Source organism: Melitaea cinxia, chromosome 9 (assembly GCF_905220565.1).
Source record: "Melitaea cinxia chromosome 9, ilMelCinx1.1, whole genome shotgun sequence".
Lineage (NCBI taxonomy): Eukaryota > Metazoa > Arthropoda > Insecta > Lepidoptera > Nymphalidae > Melitaea > Melitaea cinxia.
The window spans coordinates 12,953,911-12,973,894 of record NC_059402.1 but is presented as its reverse complement, the minus strand read 5'-3'; the positions used below and the strand labels follow the sequence as shown (position 1 = coordinate 12,973,894).

The 19,984-nt window shown below is 30.9% G+C and overlaps 1 protein-coding gene across 1 annotated transcript in view; it reads right to left on the bottom strand.

Moving 5' to 3' along the window:
- LOC123656154 overlaps positions 1-19,984 on the bottom strand; it is a 135,028-nt gene that overhangs the window by 107,463 nt on the left and 7,581 nt on the right. The window contains exons 2-7 of the mRNA XM_045591861.1: positions 18,199-18,334; positions 16,987-17,081; positions 15,981-16,125; positions 5,845-6,022; positions 1,309-1,568; positions 649-689 (exon numbers count right to left, since the gene is read on the bottom strand). Coding sequence (XP_045447817.1) covers positions 649-689; positions 1,309-1,568; positions 5,845-6,022; positions 15,981-16,125; positions 16,987-17,081; positions 18,199-18,334 — 855 coding nt within the window. The remainder of the gene's footprint in view (positions 1-648; positions 690-1,308; positions 1,569-5,844; positions 6,023-15,980; positions 16,126-16,986; positions 17,082-18,198; positions 18,335-19,984) is intronic.

Below are 19,984 nucleotides of genomic sequence, written 5' to 3'. Positions count from 1 at the left end.
GCGAGCGTTAAGCTGTTGTTTTCAAAGTTACTAGAAATAAAAATTTAACTGTCTAAAACAAGTACGTTAGTTAGTTATACGTTAGTAAGTTGCATTTTACTAGTGAAATAAAATTAGAGTTATTTTTATAAGTTTAAATTACCTATTTTAAATCATAATTATGTAATACATACAATATTGTTTTAAATCGTTTTTACCAGTGGGCTTATAATGTATAATTAAGTAGGGATTTCTGTAATAATATTATTTTGACTTGTGTATATTAATTTAGTGACTAGTACTATGTATTTATACTTTGAAAAATCTTATATATTGTAACACTTTGTTTTTATTTTGCTTTTTATTTTTTCTTTCTTTTGGCACCCTATTTAAAATAAATTTTACAAACTTATTCCGCTCCAGGGCTTACAAGATCTGACGTCTCTGTGATACTAAATTTGAAATTTGATATGTAATTCTCATACCTAGTCCGGTCAAACTTTAGTGATCCAATGAGAAGCGCTACAACGCCCAATCTCGAGTCATTATAATATAATTTTATATGTTGTACATTACTTGATTACATATATTTTGACCCGCATTCCTTATCTTTATCAATATGGAAAACTTAATTTAAACTTGTCGCATTCAAATAAATTGTATACTTACGAATGCTCCTACCGGAGACCTTGAAGAGACAGCCGTCGGGTCTAGCGAAGAAGAAAAAATATAAATAGAAAGTGAAGTCGAAAGTATAAGTTGGTAAGTATGAATTTTTATTTATTAAAAATAAATAAAAAATTTACAGCGATTTTTTTCTAAAGTTACATATTACAAATTGAGGTATTTCAAGTTTAGATATTTTAATTTATCGTATTTGTTTAAAAAAAAGGAAATGTTTTATCGTATTTATAAAAAAAAGGTAAAAAATTGTAAAAAAAAATAATTATATCAAGTATCATGTAAATTACAGTAAGTAAGTAATAAAAAAACCTAAGGAAAACAATGACCATCAAAAACAATTATGAGCAAATGATATTTATTTGTTGCAGGAAAGTATAAGAAGAAATCTAACGATAAGTGTGTATTTGCTGACTTGAGAGATACTTAAGATTTCTCAGTATTGGAACGTTTACAGGTGGTTAAAATATGCATGTAATCCCTTATATTATGTATTATTTATATAATAATAGCTTTTAAACTTGTTGTTGGAAAGAAATTCGAACTTTTCATTCACGTGTCATTAGCATAGCTTAAACCCTATTGTACTATAAATTTAATAAGTATGGGGAAAAACAAGTAGAAACACATATTTGGTACACAACCTACCATACGCTGTAGCATTTCCCGCTGGCCCGACGCATCCACGATCGTCAACCAAACTGACTCTCGCTAACAGTTTGACGTCAAGAACGATGTGGTGATCGCTTCGCCTATCATTGCGTCCGATATTACGCTCCGTTACCGGTAGCAACTGCCACCGACTACTGTCCGTTTCATCGACGAAACCCACCGCATCGACTCTACGGGATATGGTATGCGCGAACCAAGGCGCTAGATGACTGTCGGTAACCATTTGTTTTCCAATGCTGTGGACAATGTTTAAGGGAAATAATTCATTGTAGTTGTGTTATTTGTGGCGTACATTTTAGTTACCTAATTATGGTATGGGTGTCAATGTTTTTCACCCTTGAAATATGTTTAATGTAATTAACACATAACCTTAATACATAATATAATATATTAAAAATAAAAAATCACTATCTTTCATTGTTTCGCAAACAACAAATATAAGTAGCATTATGTCAGATACGTAAAGTAGGTATCTATTCTTTATTTTGTTACCACACCCCAGCACATACCGATCATACTCGTAGCAACGAAACGAATAAATGGGATACTGAAATGTGATAACGGCGCTCATTTTCCTCATTTTCCGTTATATGATTCTTGAACTCTAGATATATAAAACGACACAGAAATAGAATTTTTTTATTAGATTAAGATTGAACTGAATACGCACGGATACGACGGAATGAATGTGACTTCAATCAGATTTGTTTAGTTATTACTCTTGAATACTGTTTCTTTAGTTATAATTTGTAATTTACTGGCTTTTAGTCATATATACATTTATATCTATATACATAAAAATGAATGTTTGTCTGTATGTTCTTTATATAATCGCAAACTATGCATTTGATCATGTCATGATCTTCAGCAAAGTGTTGTGTATGAGCTCACAAAGGTTTCTGAGTTGGTACGACCAAAACAAAAAGCATAGTAACGCGCACAGGGTACAGTCATTATATATGGATAACATAGATTTTTTGTGTACCATGAATTTTTAAAATCAGCGTCTGCTACAATTTTAGGGTTTCGCGAATATAAATTAAAAAAAAAAACATGACAAAAAATCTCGGAAAAGACCCTTTTCTTAATTGTATGTATTATTTGATAATTAACGTCATCATATTTTTTTTTTAATAAATGTTTAAAATAAATAAAAGAAAATATTTTGCTTAATAGAGAAATGTTATTTAATTATGTCACTCTGTTAAAGAATAAATTAACACAAATTATGCCTAAATTTTTTGTGATTTGCCACAGTTTATTCTTCTGTTAAGCGTTATATATAAATAAGCGTACATTCTCCTGTAAAGCGTAAATAGATTAAGTTTTATGACATTCATGAAATACAAGCCGAGATTTTTTACCTTATTTCTAGAATAACGCAAAAGCGGGCTTAATAAGTAGTAACTAATTTAATTTTATAAATTTTCTTTTAATTTCCTGCAGCTTAAATCTCGGAATTGGAAAACTTTTGTAGCAAATATTATTCAAAAACTTTTTGAATTGAAAAATATTTTAAGTTACTAAAAAATGCGTAAGTAATTATACTTAGGTAGGTTATTATGCCTATATATATTTGGAATAATCTACGTATCCGTGAATGATGATAACTATATAAAAATTGTACATGTAATAATATTTTAATTTTAAAATTCATTGAAATTTACGCCAAATAGATACGTTCAGTTAGTCTAAAATATTAGCACACAACTTAATAGAAATAAGAAATGAATGTATTTATTTTATTTTCATTTTTATTAATTTTACGGCTAAGCCTGCAGTGACATTTATTGTGTTATGAGGCGTAAAACGATGTTCTGTAACATAGTTTTGAATAAATTTTAATTAATAAAATACTTGTAATGACAGTATACTTATAACTAGCGACCTCTGTCCGTCCATATTTTTTACACGATAAGTTATCACCCACATATCATATACAAAAACCTTTTCCGAAGCACGCTGCATATTACGGTATAAGCATTATTGATAGTATAACCGATCAGATGAGTAGCTTTCGCAGTATAACCTAACAAAAGCACCGGCTCCCCATTTATTAGTATATATTGATTATGGAAGAACATGCTTTTCTTTATTAAAAAATTTTATAAAAAAAATATAAATTCTCATAAAATAAAACCCGTTTTGTCTGGTGTCAACTTCATACTTCTTAATCTACTGTCACAACTGTAATAAGAAATCCAGAGTGAGGCGAGAAATAAAATTTTTATGAAGTGTATCAGTCACTCTCAAATTTAGTTGACGTATAAAAGGAACTTCGACGATCCTCATTGTGGATGGAATCGTGTCGACATTTACTTGTTTCGATTATTGACTCTACAATATAAAATAGTATTTTTTTTTCTTTTTAAAAATACAAATCTATACTGATATTAAAAACCTGAAGAGTTTGTTTCTTTGTTCGTTTAAACATGATTGTTTTTAACCGACTTCCAAAAAAGGAGGAGGTTCTCAATTCGACTGTATTTTTTTTTTATGTATGTTACATCAGAACTTTTGACCGGGTTGACCGATTTCGACAAATTTAGTTTTAATCGAAAGGTGGTGTGTGCCAATTGGTCCCATTTAAATTTATTTGAGATCTAACAACTACTTTTCGAGCTATATCTAATAATGCGTTTTTACTTGACGCTTTTTTCGTCGACCTACGTTGTATTATACCGCATAACTTTCTATTGGATGTACCGATTTTGATAATTCTTTTTTTGTTGGAACCCTATATCTCTAGATTGGTACCATGATAAGGAAACCAGGATCTGATGAAGGAATCCCAGAGAAATCGAGGGAAACTCTCGAAAATCCGTAATAACTTTTTACTGGGTGTACCGATTTTGATAATTTTTAATTTAATCGAAAGCTGATGTTTATCATGTGGTCATATTTAAATTTTATCGAGATCTGATAACTACTTTTTGACTAATCTTTGATAACGCGTAGTTGCTTGACTATTTTGTCGTCGATCTACGTTGTATTACTTGTCGATGTAATTGAAGTCGGTTTTTTTTTTCGTTTGCGAGCAAACACAATTATTGAATAACATTGTACTTGACATCATTTGATTTCAATGAATACCCTTTAAGGTAGCGAGAAGCCCCAGGAGGCTTCTGAGCTTTTGAAAGTGAGTATATTTTGAAGACTACATTTATTTATTTATTCACATTTTTCCACAGCAATACAAAGTTTTAACAATAGTACAGATGATATAAGAAAATAGAAGTTGCATCAGTTGCATCAGGCTCTTTTCACGCATAACGGATCACCTTTGTGTCTAAATGCGGAAAACCGAGCCCACAACAATACAATACAATACATACCCTTTAAGATAGATATCATAGTTTTAAAATAACTCTGTAACGAATTATTAGATCACAAAAAATAAACATTTGATTTTATGGCATTGTTGTCAGCCAGGCATATGAATCCTTAAGAATAAAAACTATTTCATTATCAAAACGATTTTATGAAGATAAGCTTTGTCTTTTATAGAATTTAATTTGGTCGCATAAACATTTTTGAATATCATATCAAAAATTGACCGCTCTAGCGGGGTTCGAACCCGCGTCTGTCGCGTGTGTCGGTGCGTTGGTCGCATAATTTAGAAGATAATATAACATCAAATGATACGACGCAGCGTCGCGCCTCGCGCCTGTGTAAGTCTCTCATAACAAGCAATATCAGATATAAACCTTCCTCGAAGTATTGTAAAAGAACTCGTAAATAATAAATTAGACTTCGGAAGAAGTTTGTAAGTCAACATCACAGTTATAAATCCCATGTCAGCCAGTTACCAAATATATAATTGTTTTTATATATAGACATCAGTTTTTATTGAAGCACTAAATTTTTTGTATTAACTATATAGACCTTAATCTAGTTATTCTAGAATATAAAACTATAAGATGCTCACTGTTTTTATTTTGAGTCACTCTGGCTATGATGAAACTGTACATTTTGAAATTTATTATTATTTTTTTGATAAAACGGTATTGACAAAAACGATATACACAAATTTTAATCGATTGTAATATTCGACAAATTAACTTATTCGATCACGATATTCGATCGATTGCTGTGTGGCTACGGCAATAGAGAATATAGCCACCTCTCTTCCCCTGGGTGTCGTAAGAGGTGACTAAGGGATAAACCAGTTCCGCTACCACCTTGGAACTTATAAAGCCGACCGATGTCGGGATGCCCATCAAACTGCTGGCTTTGAAATGCACAGGCCGAAGATGGGCAGCAGCGTCTTCGGTGCGAAAAAGCCAGCCCTGCGGTCACCAACCCGCCTGCCCAGCGTGGTGACTATAGGCAACACACATGAGTTCACGCCATTTTTGCGCGAACTTGTGGAGGCCTATGTCCAGCAGTGAACTATGATAGGCTGAAGTGACGATGATGATGACTTATTAGATCCAGTTGCCAAGCAAAAATCTTATGTTAAATTAAGTGCTTTTTTACAAACATTAATTAATTGTTCTTGTAATAACTTACCTGACAAAATAAAACAGTTTCTTCAATTTAGGAGGAAGTCGTTTCGGCTCTCTTGGCGTCGGTAGTGACCATGTGATATTGACGAAAAGTTCACCATGTATTGATATGGTTTTAGCTGATACTATAGGAGTAGGTAGCCGTGGGGAGTGGGCGCAGGAACACACCCCAGCCACGCATTCTGAAAACAAACTTTATTTGAATGATGTCGTCCTCTTGTATTTACATAATAATATATCAATGTATATAAAGACTTAAAATGTCTTCTATAATTGTCTTATTTATTTTAATCACAGTAAAAACTTAGTAATTTTTTTTTTCAAATTTCACAAAAAAGTATCTAATGTTAAAACTGTTAACTTCCAGTGAGATAAGAAAAAAACATTTTAGTGTTTAATTTAATATATAGTTTTAGAGCAATGAGTTACATAATGATGATTTTGGCAATTATCTAAAAACAAGCCTATATCTATGACACAGTATAACTATTATAGAACTTAACGCTAATAAAGTATATAAAAAATCAAAAACGGACTATTTGCAAATTCTTGTTTGTAATTAATACATTTGTGACGGATTTGTAACCCAAAGAACTAAGCACCAAACAAACATAAAAAGAAAAAAAATATGGTACGATAACATATTTAAAGAATTTTGGTAGTTTGACTTTTATATGACAAAATATTCAGATATCGCGCTTCAGCCTGTAATATCCCACTACTGGGCATAGGCCTCTTTCCCCATGTAGGAGAAGGATCAGAGCTTAATCCACCACGCTGCTCCAATGCGGGTTGGCGGATATATTCCCTACTATGAGTAACGATCGCTATCAGGTGTAAATGATAACAACCGGGACCAACGGCTTAACGTCCTCTCCGAGGCACGGTGGGGAGACCCACAAGGACTGCACAAACACCCAGACCACGGCAAACACCTGTATGGCCAATACAAATGTTTGTCATGTGCGGGGATCGAACCCGCAACCGCCAGCGCAACAGGCACAATCCATATCATCATCATCATCCATAGCTGTGACCGTTGCGCCAACGCGGCGTCATATTCAGAATACGGAGTTCTATAGTTTAATACAACAATGATTTTAGTTTTATCTATATAACTTATTTAATTACGAATTTGGTTACGTCATGTCAATAATGGCTAGTTAGTATTTACATAATCAAATAACCACCCAAAAAAGTGGATAAAATTTCGTTATATTGTGGAGAAATGGAAAAGTTTAATATATTTTTAATCAATTTATTAAATAATTTAATAAAAACGACATCATGTACCTAATAACGCTCCTCATAAAAATAGTCCTAAAGTCTTTTGAGTCAGAACTCGTATTCGTCGACAATAAAAAACAAATAAAATATGGAGGATAATACAAGTAAATTGTTCGTACAACATATCAAATATTATTATGAAATTATAATAGAATGTTTCTGAATAAGGTACAATAAATTGAATGAGTTTGTCTATTCTTATGTGGTTGCTTGCTTCTTTCTATGTTCGTTTTTGAACGTTGAACTCTTGTTAAACCATATTAAAATAATATTTTTAGTTGAGAAAGATTTCCTACTAAAAATTTGTGATTAAGACTTGTTAAAAACAGCTATCAATTTGTTGACTTTGAAACCCTACCATAGGCGTGACTAAAATAATTAAATATCCCATTTATGGACAAACGCCTTCACGCTACTAGGAAGAGTGTTACGCCGCTTCATCGCGTGTTGGCAGATACTTCTCTAATCGATACTACGTGCTAATTACAACAATCTGGATTATGAGACTTACAGCTAGAGTAAAAACACAGAAAAATATCCGCTCTAAGCTAATATTAAATTCACGACCGTCAGGCTTAATGAAACTCATATATTATAACAGTCAAAACACAGAGAAATCAGCAAACAGGAACTTAACTAATGAATATACCAAACACCTATAAGATTTCATATTAATTATTACCACGCTGTTCAATCAAACGAAATTGTGTGTGCTTAGTATCGTATTACTTCGTACATATTGTTCGAGCTTCGTGTGTCTGGATGCATTAGGTAAATATTATTAGAGAGTGAGATCCCAGACCCTTCTTATTTAATAAAAAATAAATAAATAAATATTTACAACATAGTTATTTTGGACCAAAGTATGAGAACAATAGAAGTAAATGCTTAATCAGCAGAATAGGAGAATTCATATTGTCTCATGCTTTGGTATCATATGTCTTGGGAAAGTTTTTTAGAATTAAATCGTAGATTAATTCAGAACATGTATTTCTGTTCGGACGTGTCCATTGTAATTTTCAAATAATTTTTAATCGACTTCCAAAAAAGAAGGGAGGTTCTCAATTCGATTTTTTTTTTTTTATGTATGTTACATCAGAACTTTTGACCGTGTGGAGCGATTTCGACAAATTTTCTTTTAATCGAAAGGTGGTGTGTGTCATTTGGTCCCATTTAAATTTATTTGAGATCTAATAATAACTTTTCGAGTTATATCTAATAATGCTTTTGACGCTTTTTTCGTCGATCTACGTTGTATTATACCGCATAACTTTCTACTGGATGTACCGATTTTGATAATTCTTTTTTTTTGTTGGAAAGGAGATATCTCTAGTTTAGTACCATGATAAGGAAATCAGGATCTGATGATGGGATCCCAAAGAAATCGAGGGAAACTCTTGAAGATCTGCAATAACTTTTTACTGGGTGTACCGATTTTGATGATTCTTTTTTTCTTGGAAAGAAGGTATCCCTAGTTTAGTACCATGATAAAGAAACCAGGATCTGATGATGGAATCCCAGATAAATCGAGGGAAACTCTTGAAAATCCGCAATATCTTTTTACTGGGTGTACCGATTTTAATAATTTGTGGTCACATATAAATTTTATTGAGATCTGATAACTACTTTTCGAGTAATCTTTGATAACGCGTAGTTACTTGACTATTTTTTCGTCGATCTACGTTGTATTACTCGTCGATGTAATTGAAGTCGGTTTTTTTTTCGTTTGCGAGCAAACACAATTATTGGGACGAAGTTCCTTACGGCAGGCTTGAGTTTTGGCTGGGCGAGCGAACTGAAAAAAATGTGATACTAAAACCGTAAGAAAAATATATAACGGAAAGACGTAATACCAGTCACATGACTGTATAATAATGACGTTTGCAAAACTACTACATACTTTTTAAAATTATTTATGTAATTTTATACTGTCGACAAAAATAAATAAAGAAATATGTTTTTTATTTCACTTAATAGTTTGAATTATTATTATTAATAATAATATAATATAATATATTATTTTGTTTCATTTATTTTATTTTACGGTATTTGTTATTTTCTAAAATACTAAATTTCCTAAATACTTTTATGTACTTAATTAAAAACCACTCAACAAAATTAAAAAAAAAATCAAGAACTAGAAAATATATATAAAATTCAACATTTTTTTTTTCAAATTGTGTTGCTTCTATACTATCCGGAGGAACTTCGTACCTACCTAGTGTCCCATGACACCACATAATTTTTAAATAGTTTTAGTTTAATTAATGTAATATTTTTTTAAAAATCCCTTTCGCGCTCCCGTAATCTTGTCTACATACACACACGGTCACCTATTCCTAAAATAAGCAACTTAATGCTTGTGTTATAGGTAACAGCCGACTGGTATATACATATATATAAATATAATACATATATAAATAATAAATATGTTACAGCCAGACTCAGTACAAACTGCGCCAATGGGCTATATATAATAAATATTTATATTTTATATAATAATGAAACAATTGTATTTGTAAAAAAGTTCTATAAGTTTAGCAGCTGATATCTGAGGGTTGGCATTGGGTAAGTATAAGTTACTACTAGTTACCGTACTCACTAATACTACTCTATTATGTACATTTTGTTTTATTGTATTTTTTATTAAATATTTTATTCTTTAAGAACCTTCCAATCTGAGCTAAAGTATAAGAATATTTTAAAAGCTGTTCACCACTGTCGAGTTTTACTTATAGCAACATATTCTTTGCATTATTTTATTTTTTTATAAAATATTAATAAAAAATAGTTTTTAATTAATATATCAATTGTAAGAATGTACCTTAAACAGTTTTATTTCAGTCTGTTTTGAACTAATCTATAAAACAGTATCGGTCTGTAAACAACCTACGCTTTTACTTAATACCTCAAGGTCCATTAACGTGCAAATACCTTTTCAAATACCTTATAAGATTAATACAACCTTACAAGACCACTAATTGGGATTGTCCCTGCCTGGGGTAATTAAAACAAGGATTAACACTGCACTTTAGTTAAAACAACCGTCTGTGAGGTTCGACCCTTAGATCCGGATTATGTCAAAGCTTAATAAGCCCTATTAAGCCCGTAGTGTAATGGGCCTAATGTTCGAATTTAATAACGCGTTTTATAGATTTTTTTTTTTAGAAAGTAGACATTTATTTATTTGTATATATACAAAATATTATACATATTTACAATTCATAACTTAAGAACTAAATATTTATAGATAGTTTTGGTATAAATCATGTCCGCGTGGAATTAGAATTATTTTTATAGATTGGTTGACATTTTATGGTTTTGTTTGGATCACAATGTGACGATTTATAGCCAATTTTAAGTTTCCTCAATAAACATACTATCTAAGAAAGTATTACAATTTTAAACTTGGCTTAATGAGCTCAGAGATTGAAGCATACCAAAATAATTTGGTATTTTTGTACATTAACGATGAACAGCACACAGATAAATTGTGGAGATTCTATTTTGATATAAGTTGCATACGAATAATATTAATATCTCCATTGTTCTAATTTTCTAAACGTTATAAAATATAGCGATATCAATCGTGTCTAGTTTTCAACCATCAATGTGATTTATATAATAAATAATACTGTTTCATATGAATCAAAGCGTTGGTTTCTCATAACATTAAACGAACACAAACTATATCTTATACGAAGATATATTTTTAATCATCCTTGATAAAATTACTTCACTTAACCAAAGAAACAAATAGGTACGTCGCTTTATTGTATTAAATATAAAGTATGTTTTTTTTTGTCTAAGAATTTCTTGTAATTACGATCTCAAAGATATTGATAATAATTAATGAATTATATAATTACTGTTAAAAGTTAAATCATGTACGTGTACACACACGGTTATCTATTAAGTAACAGTTGACTAATATAGCTACATATTTTTTACATAAATACACTAGTACATACAGATAACACATATGAAAAAAATCAAATTAAAATTAAATTATAATGATTATTTATACATTATCATTTTTGTAATCGAAACAATTAACTTTAAAAATTTCTATGAAATATTTAATAAAAAATAAAATTAATATTAATTTAATAGAATGTAATCAATTGCAAATATGTTCATTAAATTATAAGAGAAGCGATTCGACTATTTAAACAACGTCGAAAATAATAATAAACACGTTGCACGTCATTCAGTCATAAAGTACTGACTGTTAAAATAGAGTGTGAGTTGCTCAACTGCGTTATATCATTTTCATCAGTATGAACTGGAAATGGTCATAATATTCCCAAATGAAGTCATTTAGGATGCTTACAGGTAAAGCATACAAGACAGAAGGTAAGTTAGTTTGGAACTTTTTACTTTATTGGATAGTCGACATCGGGAATGGCTTATTTTATATTACTTCCAAACTTCTTATACAAAACGAAACTTTTAATAACAGCAAATTTTCATATAATAATCGAGTTTTTTTAATGTACTTATTTATAGATAGTAGATATGCGTAGATAGCGTCTTCGGTGCGACAAAGCCAGCCCGGCGGTCACCAACCCGCCCGCGCCTGCCCAGCGAAACACATGAGTTCGCATCTATGGGCAAAACACATGAGTTCGCGCCATAATATTCGGCACGAACTTGGGGAGGCCTATGTCCAGCAGTGTGGATTGTGATAGGCTGAAATGATGAATGTAAATATAAAATAATTTTTATCCATTAAATTAAACACAATATGGGTAAAGATCGCATCTAGTCTAGATCGTATCTTAGCCTATAAATTATTAGTGAAATTAGAAAAAAATATGTCACAATGAGTTGAGAAGACGTATCATTAGCATTATCATTTACCAACGTCATACATTAATTAATGAATTTTAAAAATTATACTTAGGCGTATTATATAAGTGGATGCTATATATTAGGGACATTTTTATCTCTTTATGTAACATTTAATATGTGTGTGTGCCTCTAAATCGGATTTAACGTTACTTTTTAATATATTAGGCACTTTCAGATTCATTAATTTGATAATGAAACTCAAACTGTTATTTTTTTTATTTCCATCTGTCAGTAAATCAAGTGAAAAATACTGAGAGCATTTGGATGAAACTTGGTTATTATTTTAGCTAATACGCCAGATAGATACTCTTTAGCCAAAAACTTAGATCGGCTGGTTACCTTGAGAGACGACAGTAGATCAGTATTTGTAATCGCGAACGAAGTCACGGGTACAGTTTGTGCTAAATATTATACGACGGTACAAAACCTTTATCAGCGACGACTCGAGACGATAAAAGCAGGCGAAAATACGCTAGTCGTATAGTCAGTCAGTCAGTTCAGCCTATTGCAGTCCACTGCTGGACATAGTCCTCCCCAGTTAACCGACTTACATTTTTTTAACAAAGAATATGGGTATATGTAAATACAATGTTCACTAAAATAATTTGCCATTTGACTGTACCTAATATTTATTTTTAATTTATTGTTAAGTTTAGATTTACATGTGTCTGTTTAATAAATTGAATAACGATTAATAAATGTTCTGTTGCAAGTGAATGCTCTATTTAATGGATACTGGAGTCTACTGAAATTACTTTCGTTTTATATGTAATGACGTTAAGGATATTCCAAATTAAAAACAACAGATTTTAGTAAATCTATAGATATCTGTTCTATACTAATAAATAAAATTGGAGTGTCTGTTTGTAATATTAAAATAACCGCTTTTTACTAAATGCATATGGATGTATACGCGGTACATATACCAAAATAACATTTTTTACAATTTTTGTCTGCCTGTCTGTCTATTTGTTCCGGCTAATTTCTGAAACAGCTGAATCGATTTTGACAAGACTTTAACTGGCGGATAGCTGATCTAGTAAGGAGTAACTTAGGCTACTTCTATTTTATCAATTTATTTATTTTATAACTCTTCAAACTGAATAATAGCTTTTTTGTCCAATTTCACGCGGACGACGTCGCGGGCAGCTAGTTTTAAATATGTTTGTGATAGTCTACTCTGTTTTACACATAGTATTGTATTTTAAATGTATGTTGTATTTTTAATTAAATTGATTTATTTTTAACGTATGTTATTGTTGTTTTAGGTTACGGGATAAACGAAAACATTATCTACTGTTTGTAGGGTTTTTCAATTTCTGTAAAGGTTGTAGGTCTTAACGGCACCCATCAATCGTGCTCTCTCCATTACATTCTTTGTCTACACTATTTTGGCACTTATGGAAGCCATTCAAGTGTATAAATGAATGAATTAAAAAACACATGTTTGTGTTGATTTTCGAATCGATAAATAGTTATCTATGTTTATTGTATCCCAATTTTTTTTATTTAAATGATGTTTGGCAAATTAGATGTGTTTATGATGTCATGTTTGTAATACTAATTAGTGTAATAAACCTTGATTTTAGTGAGATCCATTACTATATTGCTATTTTAGTTAATTGCGCGATGTTGTATACATATAACCAGTTATTTGTGTTTGGAACTCAGTTTTCACTATCACATAATATTATATTGTAGGTATAAATTATACAGGATAGTATAAATCCTTACAAAAGTTCAATATGCGAGGATTTGATAGAGCAGTATAATATATTCGATTAGCCCATTGGCGCAGTTTGTAGTGGCCCTGCTTTCTGCTCCACGGGTTGTGGGTCGATTTCCGCCTGAGTCTGGGTATAATATTTGTATATTTATATGTGTATTATTCCCATGTATATTTATACAAAAAATATTTAGCTATATCAGCCGGCTGTTACTTATAACGTTGTTTACCGTAGGAACAGACGACCGCGTGTGAATGTTATAACAGATTTATTTATTTTATTTATTTATATATGCAATAATATTCAAATTACTAAGAGATATCAAATTCTTGAACACTGATATTTTGTTTAGGTCATACCCTCTTCCGATTTTTAGAAATTACGTCATAATTTTCAAAAATACTATGACGTGTTTATTTTATATACACCAACATGTTAAAAATTTAGGCATTATCTATTCACTCAATACAAGCAAGATTAATTGTCTTTGCTAGCAAACGATAAAAACCGATTTCAGTTTTCATCGACAAGTAATACAGCGTTACCTACATTACGTATGTCGAATGTAAATAAAATATTCAATTGAATATATAATTAGGGATAACTCAAAAAATATTCGTCAGATGTCGACCAAATTTAAAAAGGACCACATGAAAAGCACCAGTTTTTGATTAAAAAAGAATAATTAAAATCAGTACACCCAGTTTAAAGTTGAGAAATACAGTTAATTGAGAACGTCCTCCTTTTTGTTTTGCCATATATGTTATTAACCCTCTTAATCGCCCCCCTTTTTTTTAACTTCGGGGTATGAAAAATAAATGTTGGCCTATTCTCAACTACCTAACCTAACCTACCCGAAATGCACACAAAATTTCATAAAAACCAGTCCAGCCTTTTCGGAGGAGTATCGTAACTTAATATTGTGACACAAGAATTTTATATATAACAATTTTATGATAAGGTCAATATCACAGTTTGAATAAAAATCTTACAATAATAAATACACAATGTAATGGTTACATACTCCAGTCGGGTTATTCTAGAGGATCGTAAAATGAATGGACAGTGGATTATAACATTTTAAGAGCAAAAATAGCGATAGTATTTATAAAATTCCATTTAACGAGAGTTCTTTTCGTTGTTATTTTGTATATTTGGGTCTATAAGAAAAGGAATTTGATTTTTTATTTCTAAAACTAAGTAGTCAGATCACTTGATGTTATTGATTATCTGTGACAATTGAAAGCGATAATATAATGTTAATAGGACCCTTCGAACTTTTAGACTTATACTCGTATATGTGAAGTGACTTTGTAATGATATTAATGATGATAGTATGAAATCATTACATAGGATAAAACAAAGTCGCTTCCCGCTGTATGAATGTTTAGACCTTTAAAACTACGCAATAGATTTTTGATGCGTTTTTCTTTAGTAAGTAGAGTGATTCCAGAGGAAGGTTTATACGTATAATACATGCATAGTATAGTAGAGAAACATTGATAGTTTTTGCAACCGTGCGAAGCCGAGGCGGGTCACTAGTATTAAAATAATTTAAACTTGAAGTTTATGCACTTATAGTTTACATACCCTTACAGAAAATGGCAGTAAATACGACTAAAGTTCTGCATACGTACCATTCTAGTTTCAGTAGTAGCTTAGGTGTTACAAGTCATTACTATAAACTAATAAAAAAGTATGACCAAGAACACAACCTTGCAAAATCCCTGAACTATTTCTCGCACGTATTGACTGAATTTTCTACTCTATGTAAGATTTTAATATTTATTGTTTCGACATTTCCTATACTATTTATTTATTGATAAATCGTAGGAATTATGCTTGAACAGTTTATTTTTTGAGGACAACCGTTCTGGTGTTGTGGTGTGAGTAGTCACCTAAAATACCGATGGTTTGCGGGTTCGAATCCGGCTCGGGATGAAAATTTGTGTTTGTACAAATATTCCTTTCCGGTTTGGATGTCTATCCTTGTGGGTCTCTCCACCGTGCCTCGGAGAGCACGTTAAGCCATCGGTCCCAGTTGCTATAGTAAATATCTCATAGCGATCGTTACTCATAATATAGAAACAAATCCACTAACCCGTAGTGGAGTAGTGTGGTAAATTAAGGTCCAATCCTTCTCCTATGTGGAGAAAGAGGCCTAGGCCCAGCAGTAGGATGGTACAAGCTGAATATATATTGTATGCATTAGCATACACGAAAACTTTAGCAAAGGTTTAAACAACGAGTTCTTAAAAAAAAATTTACTTACCATCAAGCTCTACGTTGAGATTAGCAACTGTATGACCATCCCACGGATGTGCAATTAGCTTCACTAGATATGCACAGCCTGGTCTGACGGCGCAGCCTTCATGTACAGGGCTCGCATATGTTGGGATTACACTCCAAAGCGATTCCTAATCAAATGAAAAAGAAAATTTAATTTAAATTATACTGTGTGATAAGTTATACCACAAAAATACAAATAAACTTTATTCTATAAAGCTTTAATCTTCTTAAATAAATGTCTGTTATTATTACGAAACATTTACTCAGACTAAACCTCTTACTTCTGTTATTTTTGCGTTCAGATAAACACACTAATGTTTTCCCGGTAACACAAGTTAGTTTATTAGAATAGTTAAAATTCAACATTGCCAATCTGGGTAAAGTTTTGAAGCGATTGACGAAATCCTTTATTATAAACAGTTATATGAACGCAAAATGATTACATTCGAAATCCAACACTGAAGTTATTTCCATTCATACATTTTAACTTGTCGCAGTATTAAAATAGTCAATCGCTATACTTGGCTATTATTTGGCTTACTGATATCAATCTAATATAGCTTATGTATATAAAACAGCATTTATCAAGTTTGGATCACATTGTCGAAGAAATTCGGTTTTAAGTAAATCATATATGTATATTATACATATTAAAAGAAGTTACATACAACATATGTTAAAAGGGGTTAAACGGCTGACAGTTTATATCTCCTTTTCACTTTGCCATCTACTACCAATTTTCTGGGACCATAAACAAATTTTTAACATCTTTGTTAGAAGTATTTATGGACAGCGTTGATCGTATCTCAGATCGTATATGGCTTTTGTACTTATTTATTATATCTTCATATTTCAAAACAGTAGGAGAAACAAAAGAGATATATACATGGGCCTTTGTGGGGAGATATGGGCGGATTTATATATCATGGATTCATTTTTTTAATCTTCGGTTTGAAATTCTAATCGTTGTATATTAGTTACGTTCTCACCCCTGGAATGTCGGATTCGTAACACAAGTTAGAACGGCAGTCTACTGTATCAGTCATGCTGTGGACCTCCAGAGAGTATTCGCGAACATGAGGACCTGAGGATATAATTTCTATATGTTATCAACTTGACAAAGGTTCCGCCGCAAATTAGCAGTTTTAACTTCATTTTCTGACAAATGTTAGTTTAGGTCATTCAGATGTGTATCGTGGTCTGCGAATTTTTATAGCATTGTGTACACGGTATTAATATATAAATAGATATAATGTCGTTTGTGAATTTCTAGGATCTAACATACACAAACGTTATACATGAGGAGTTATCAGGGAAGCAGACATAGGTGCCAATTAAAATACCAATTGTAAATTCATGCGACGTTTCAATCTTATATTAGATCTCCTTCAGGCATAATGCAGCACAAATTTGTTCACACGTGAAAACTGCATATATGATTATTAATGTATATAGAATAATAATTTATTTTATTTTATTTACCTTTACATGTAGTGTATAACTAACATCTTCACAATTCTATTGCTACTATGCATAATCATATAATACTTTCTAAATTTTAATTTAAAAAAAAAAAAATTATACACAATAATAGTTATACATGAGTTTCAATATTTCTAAATTAACTTGGAAGAATATGAATACAACATAAAAATGCAATATAATTTGCACCTAAGTGCGTGTGTGTGAAAAATGACATGTATCCCATAACTTCAAATAGATTAGCTATAGACCTATAAAACATATACTACTATACATGTAATATTAAATTGTGCAGTCCATTTTTTGCAATAGATAAAACAGAAACGCTGTCATGTCAGGGTTTTTCCTGCGTTTTTACCACGCTTTATCATTGCCAATAAATGCACGTGTTTTCGTTGTGTTAAATAATACTCAGTTTATCTTCTTCGCTGTGTTGATGCTGTTTAGATGTTCGAGGATTGTCAACCAAATATCATCTTACAATACACAATACACACTTATACACAGTGTTGATCTTATTATATCATAAGGCGTTGAAATTTTATTCTACTTTATCGTTCACCTGATATAATGAGTCAAATAAAATAATGATATAAACCATATTACCTATGTCACAAACCTAGAATAATGAGTTAGACAATTGGTCCATAACTATTAATTTTATCGATTGCTGTTTTACAAGTGAAATATATTATAATTAGTCTTATTTTTTTGCGTACCAGTCGGTGGGTCCCATGTTACATTGAACATCAATTCGTGGTCCGAGCCAGCGAGTGGTTGTGGGATCACTCGAACACCGCTAGGTAGAGCTGCGTGCTGTACTGTATATCGTTCGCTGGTGACTTCTACAGGGTCCTGAAACAAGACGATATTACTGTCAGTTATGAGCTAAAGACATACTTCCAGATGAAACAATAAGTTAGTATATATAGAGGTAGTATTACAAAGAACGCTTACAGTATTATGTTTTTATTTATATACCCTTTTTTGTAGTAACTTGATCTCATTCGTTATTTAATTCTGCCTACACCTTTTTATTTTGTACACATATGTCAGATTTAATTAAAACGTGCATGTCTAAAGTTAAGCCTTACTGTGAGAAGTAGAGAAGTATTTTAGAAGAATTTTATACACAGTGTAGTATATTATTCGTTGTAGGTACACAATTAGTTACATTCATTGAAAACCCTCTCACTTACATTTTGTTTCTAATGACTATTATCATTATAATTCCAATTTAATGTATTATATATGCTTATGTTTTTGTACCAATGTTATTTAACTCAAAGTTTAAATATTTCTTGAATAGACGTATGTGTTACAATTGTATATTCATCCGTTACCTTGCGTTACGTGCTATTGACAGATCAGTACGAAAAAAAATGTATGCTATAAATATAACACCGCTGAATAGCTATAGAATCATATATGATCACGGTATGATTTGAATTAGAATAGCGTAAGAAACTATGGGAAAAAACTAATCAATAAACTAAACAATAATAATTTTAGAGATTTCCCCATAAATCAGTCAATTTGTTATTGATCCTTTAATAACTAACCCATTGCATTGTTTTGTTAATTTATACATATGTTAAATAAACTAGTATAGATTAGTTAAAATTTGATAATTACAGCAATCAAAATAGCAGTTCGTTCGGAGTATCAAACAGCCAAATTAGCATAGGTAAGTAAAATACCTAATAAGTAAGATGTTAAATTAAAAACTTAAACAATTATTTGCAGTAAAAATTATTATTAAAATACAACAACGCAACACAACCAAACACACACTACGGACACGAATTTATTTTCTACGTTAAATAGTGGTATTATTTAAAGCGACACTTGTACTTATATGTTATATCTTATAAGTTTAAAGAATTCTAATTCTAACAAAACAAACTTTTACACTTTAAATAAAGATGAGAATATTAATACAAAAAATAGAAACAATATCAAACATTTTGTGCTGTACATTTAAAATATATTAATACGGTAGTCCTTCGAAACTTGTTGACTTAAGCAGTCATATAAAGTCATATTCGTCATTGTTTTAATATAATGAAATTATTATTAAAATTATTTGTTTGTATTTGGTATTATGTATTTGTTATTGATTTTATTAATGTAATTGTAAATTGGTGTGACATTTATTAATTTTTATTTGTAATTTTAATAGTATGTTTTTTTTTAACCATTGTATTTTATTGGAAAGGCTACACCCCGAAGTTGATCGTCGCCTACGAGGCGAGTTTGGCATGGCATAAAGGCGTGGGAAAGAGCAAAGTCCACATTTTTTTAACTTTAATATTGTATTTCTTTATTAGTATTACGGTAATAATAATCATGATATACCTTTTTAAAATCCTTCTATTGTGCCCTTCAATTTGATACCCATATTGTAGTATTCGAGAAAAAATTTTTTTTTTTTATTAACTACAATGGCTTCGCGCAGCCGCCATGTTTGATTTTTTTTAATGTCACCTATCTAAGAACACTTGG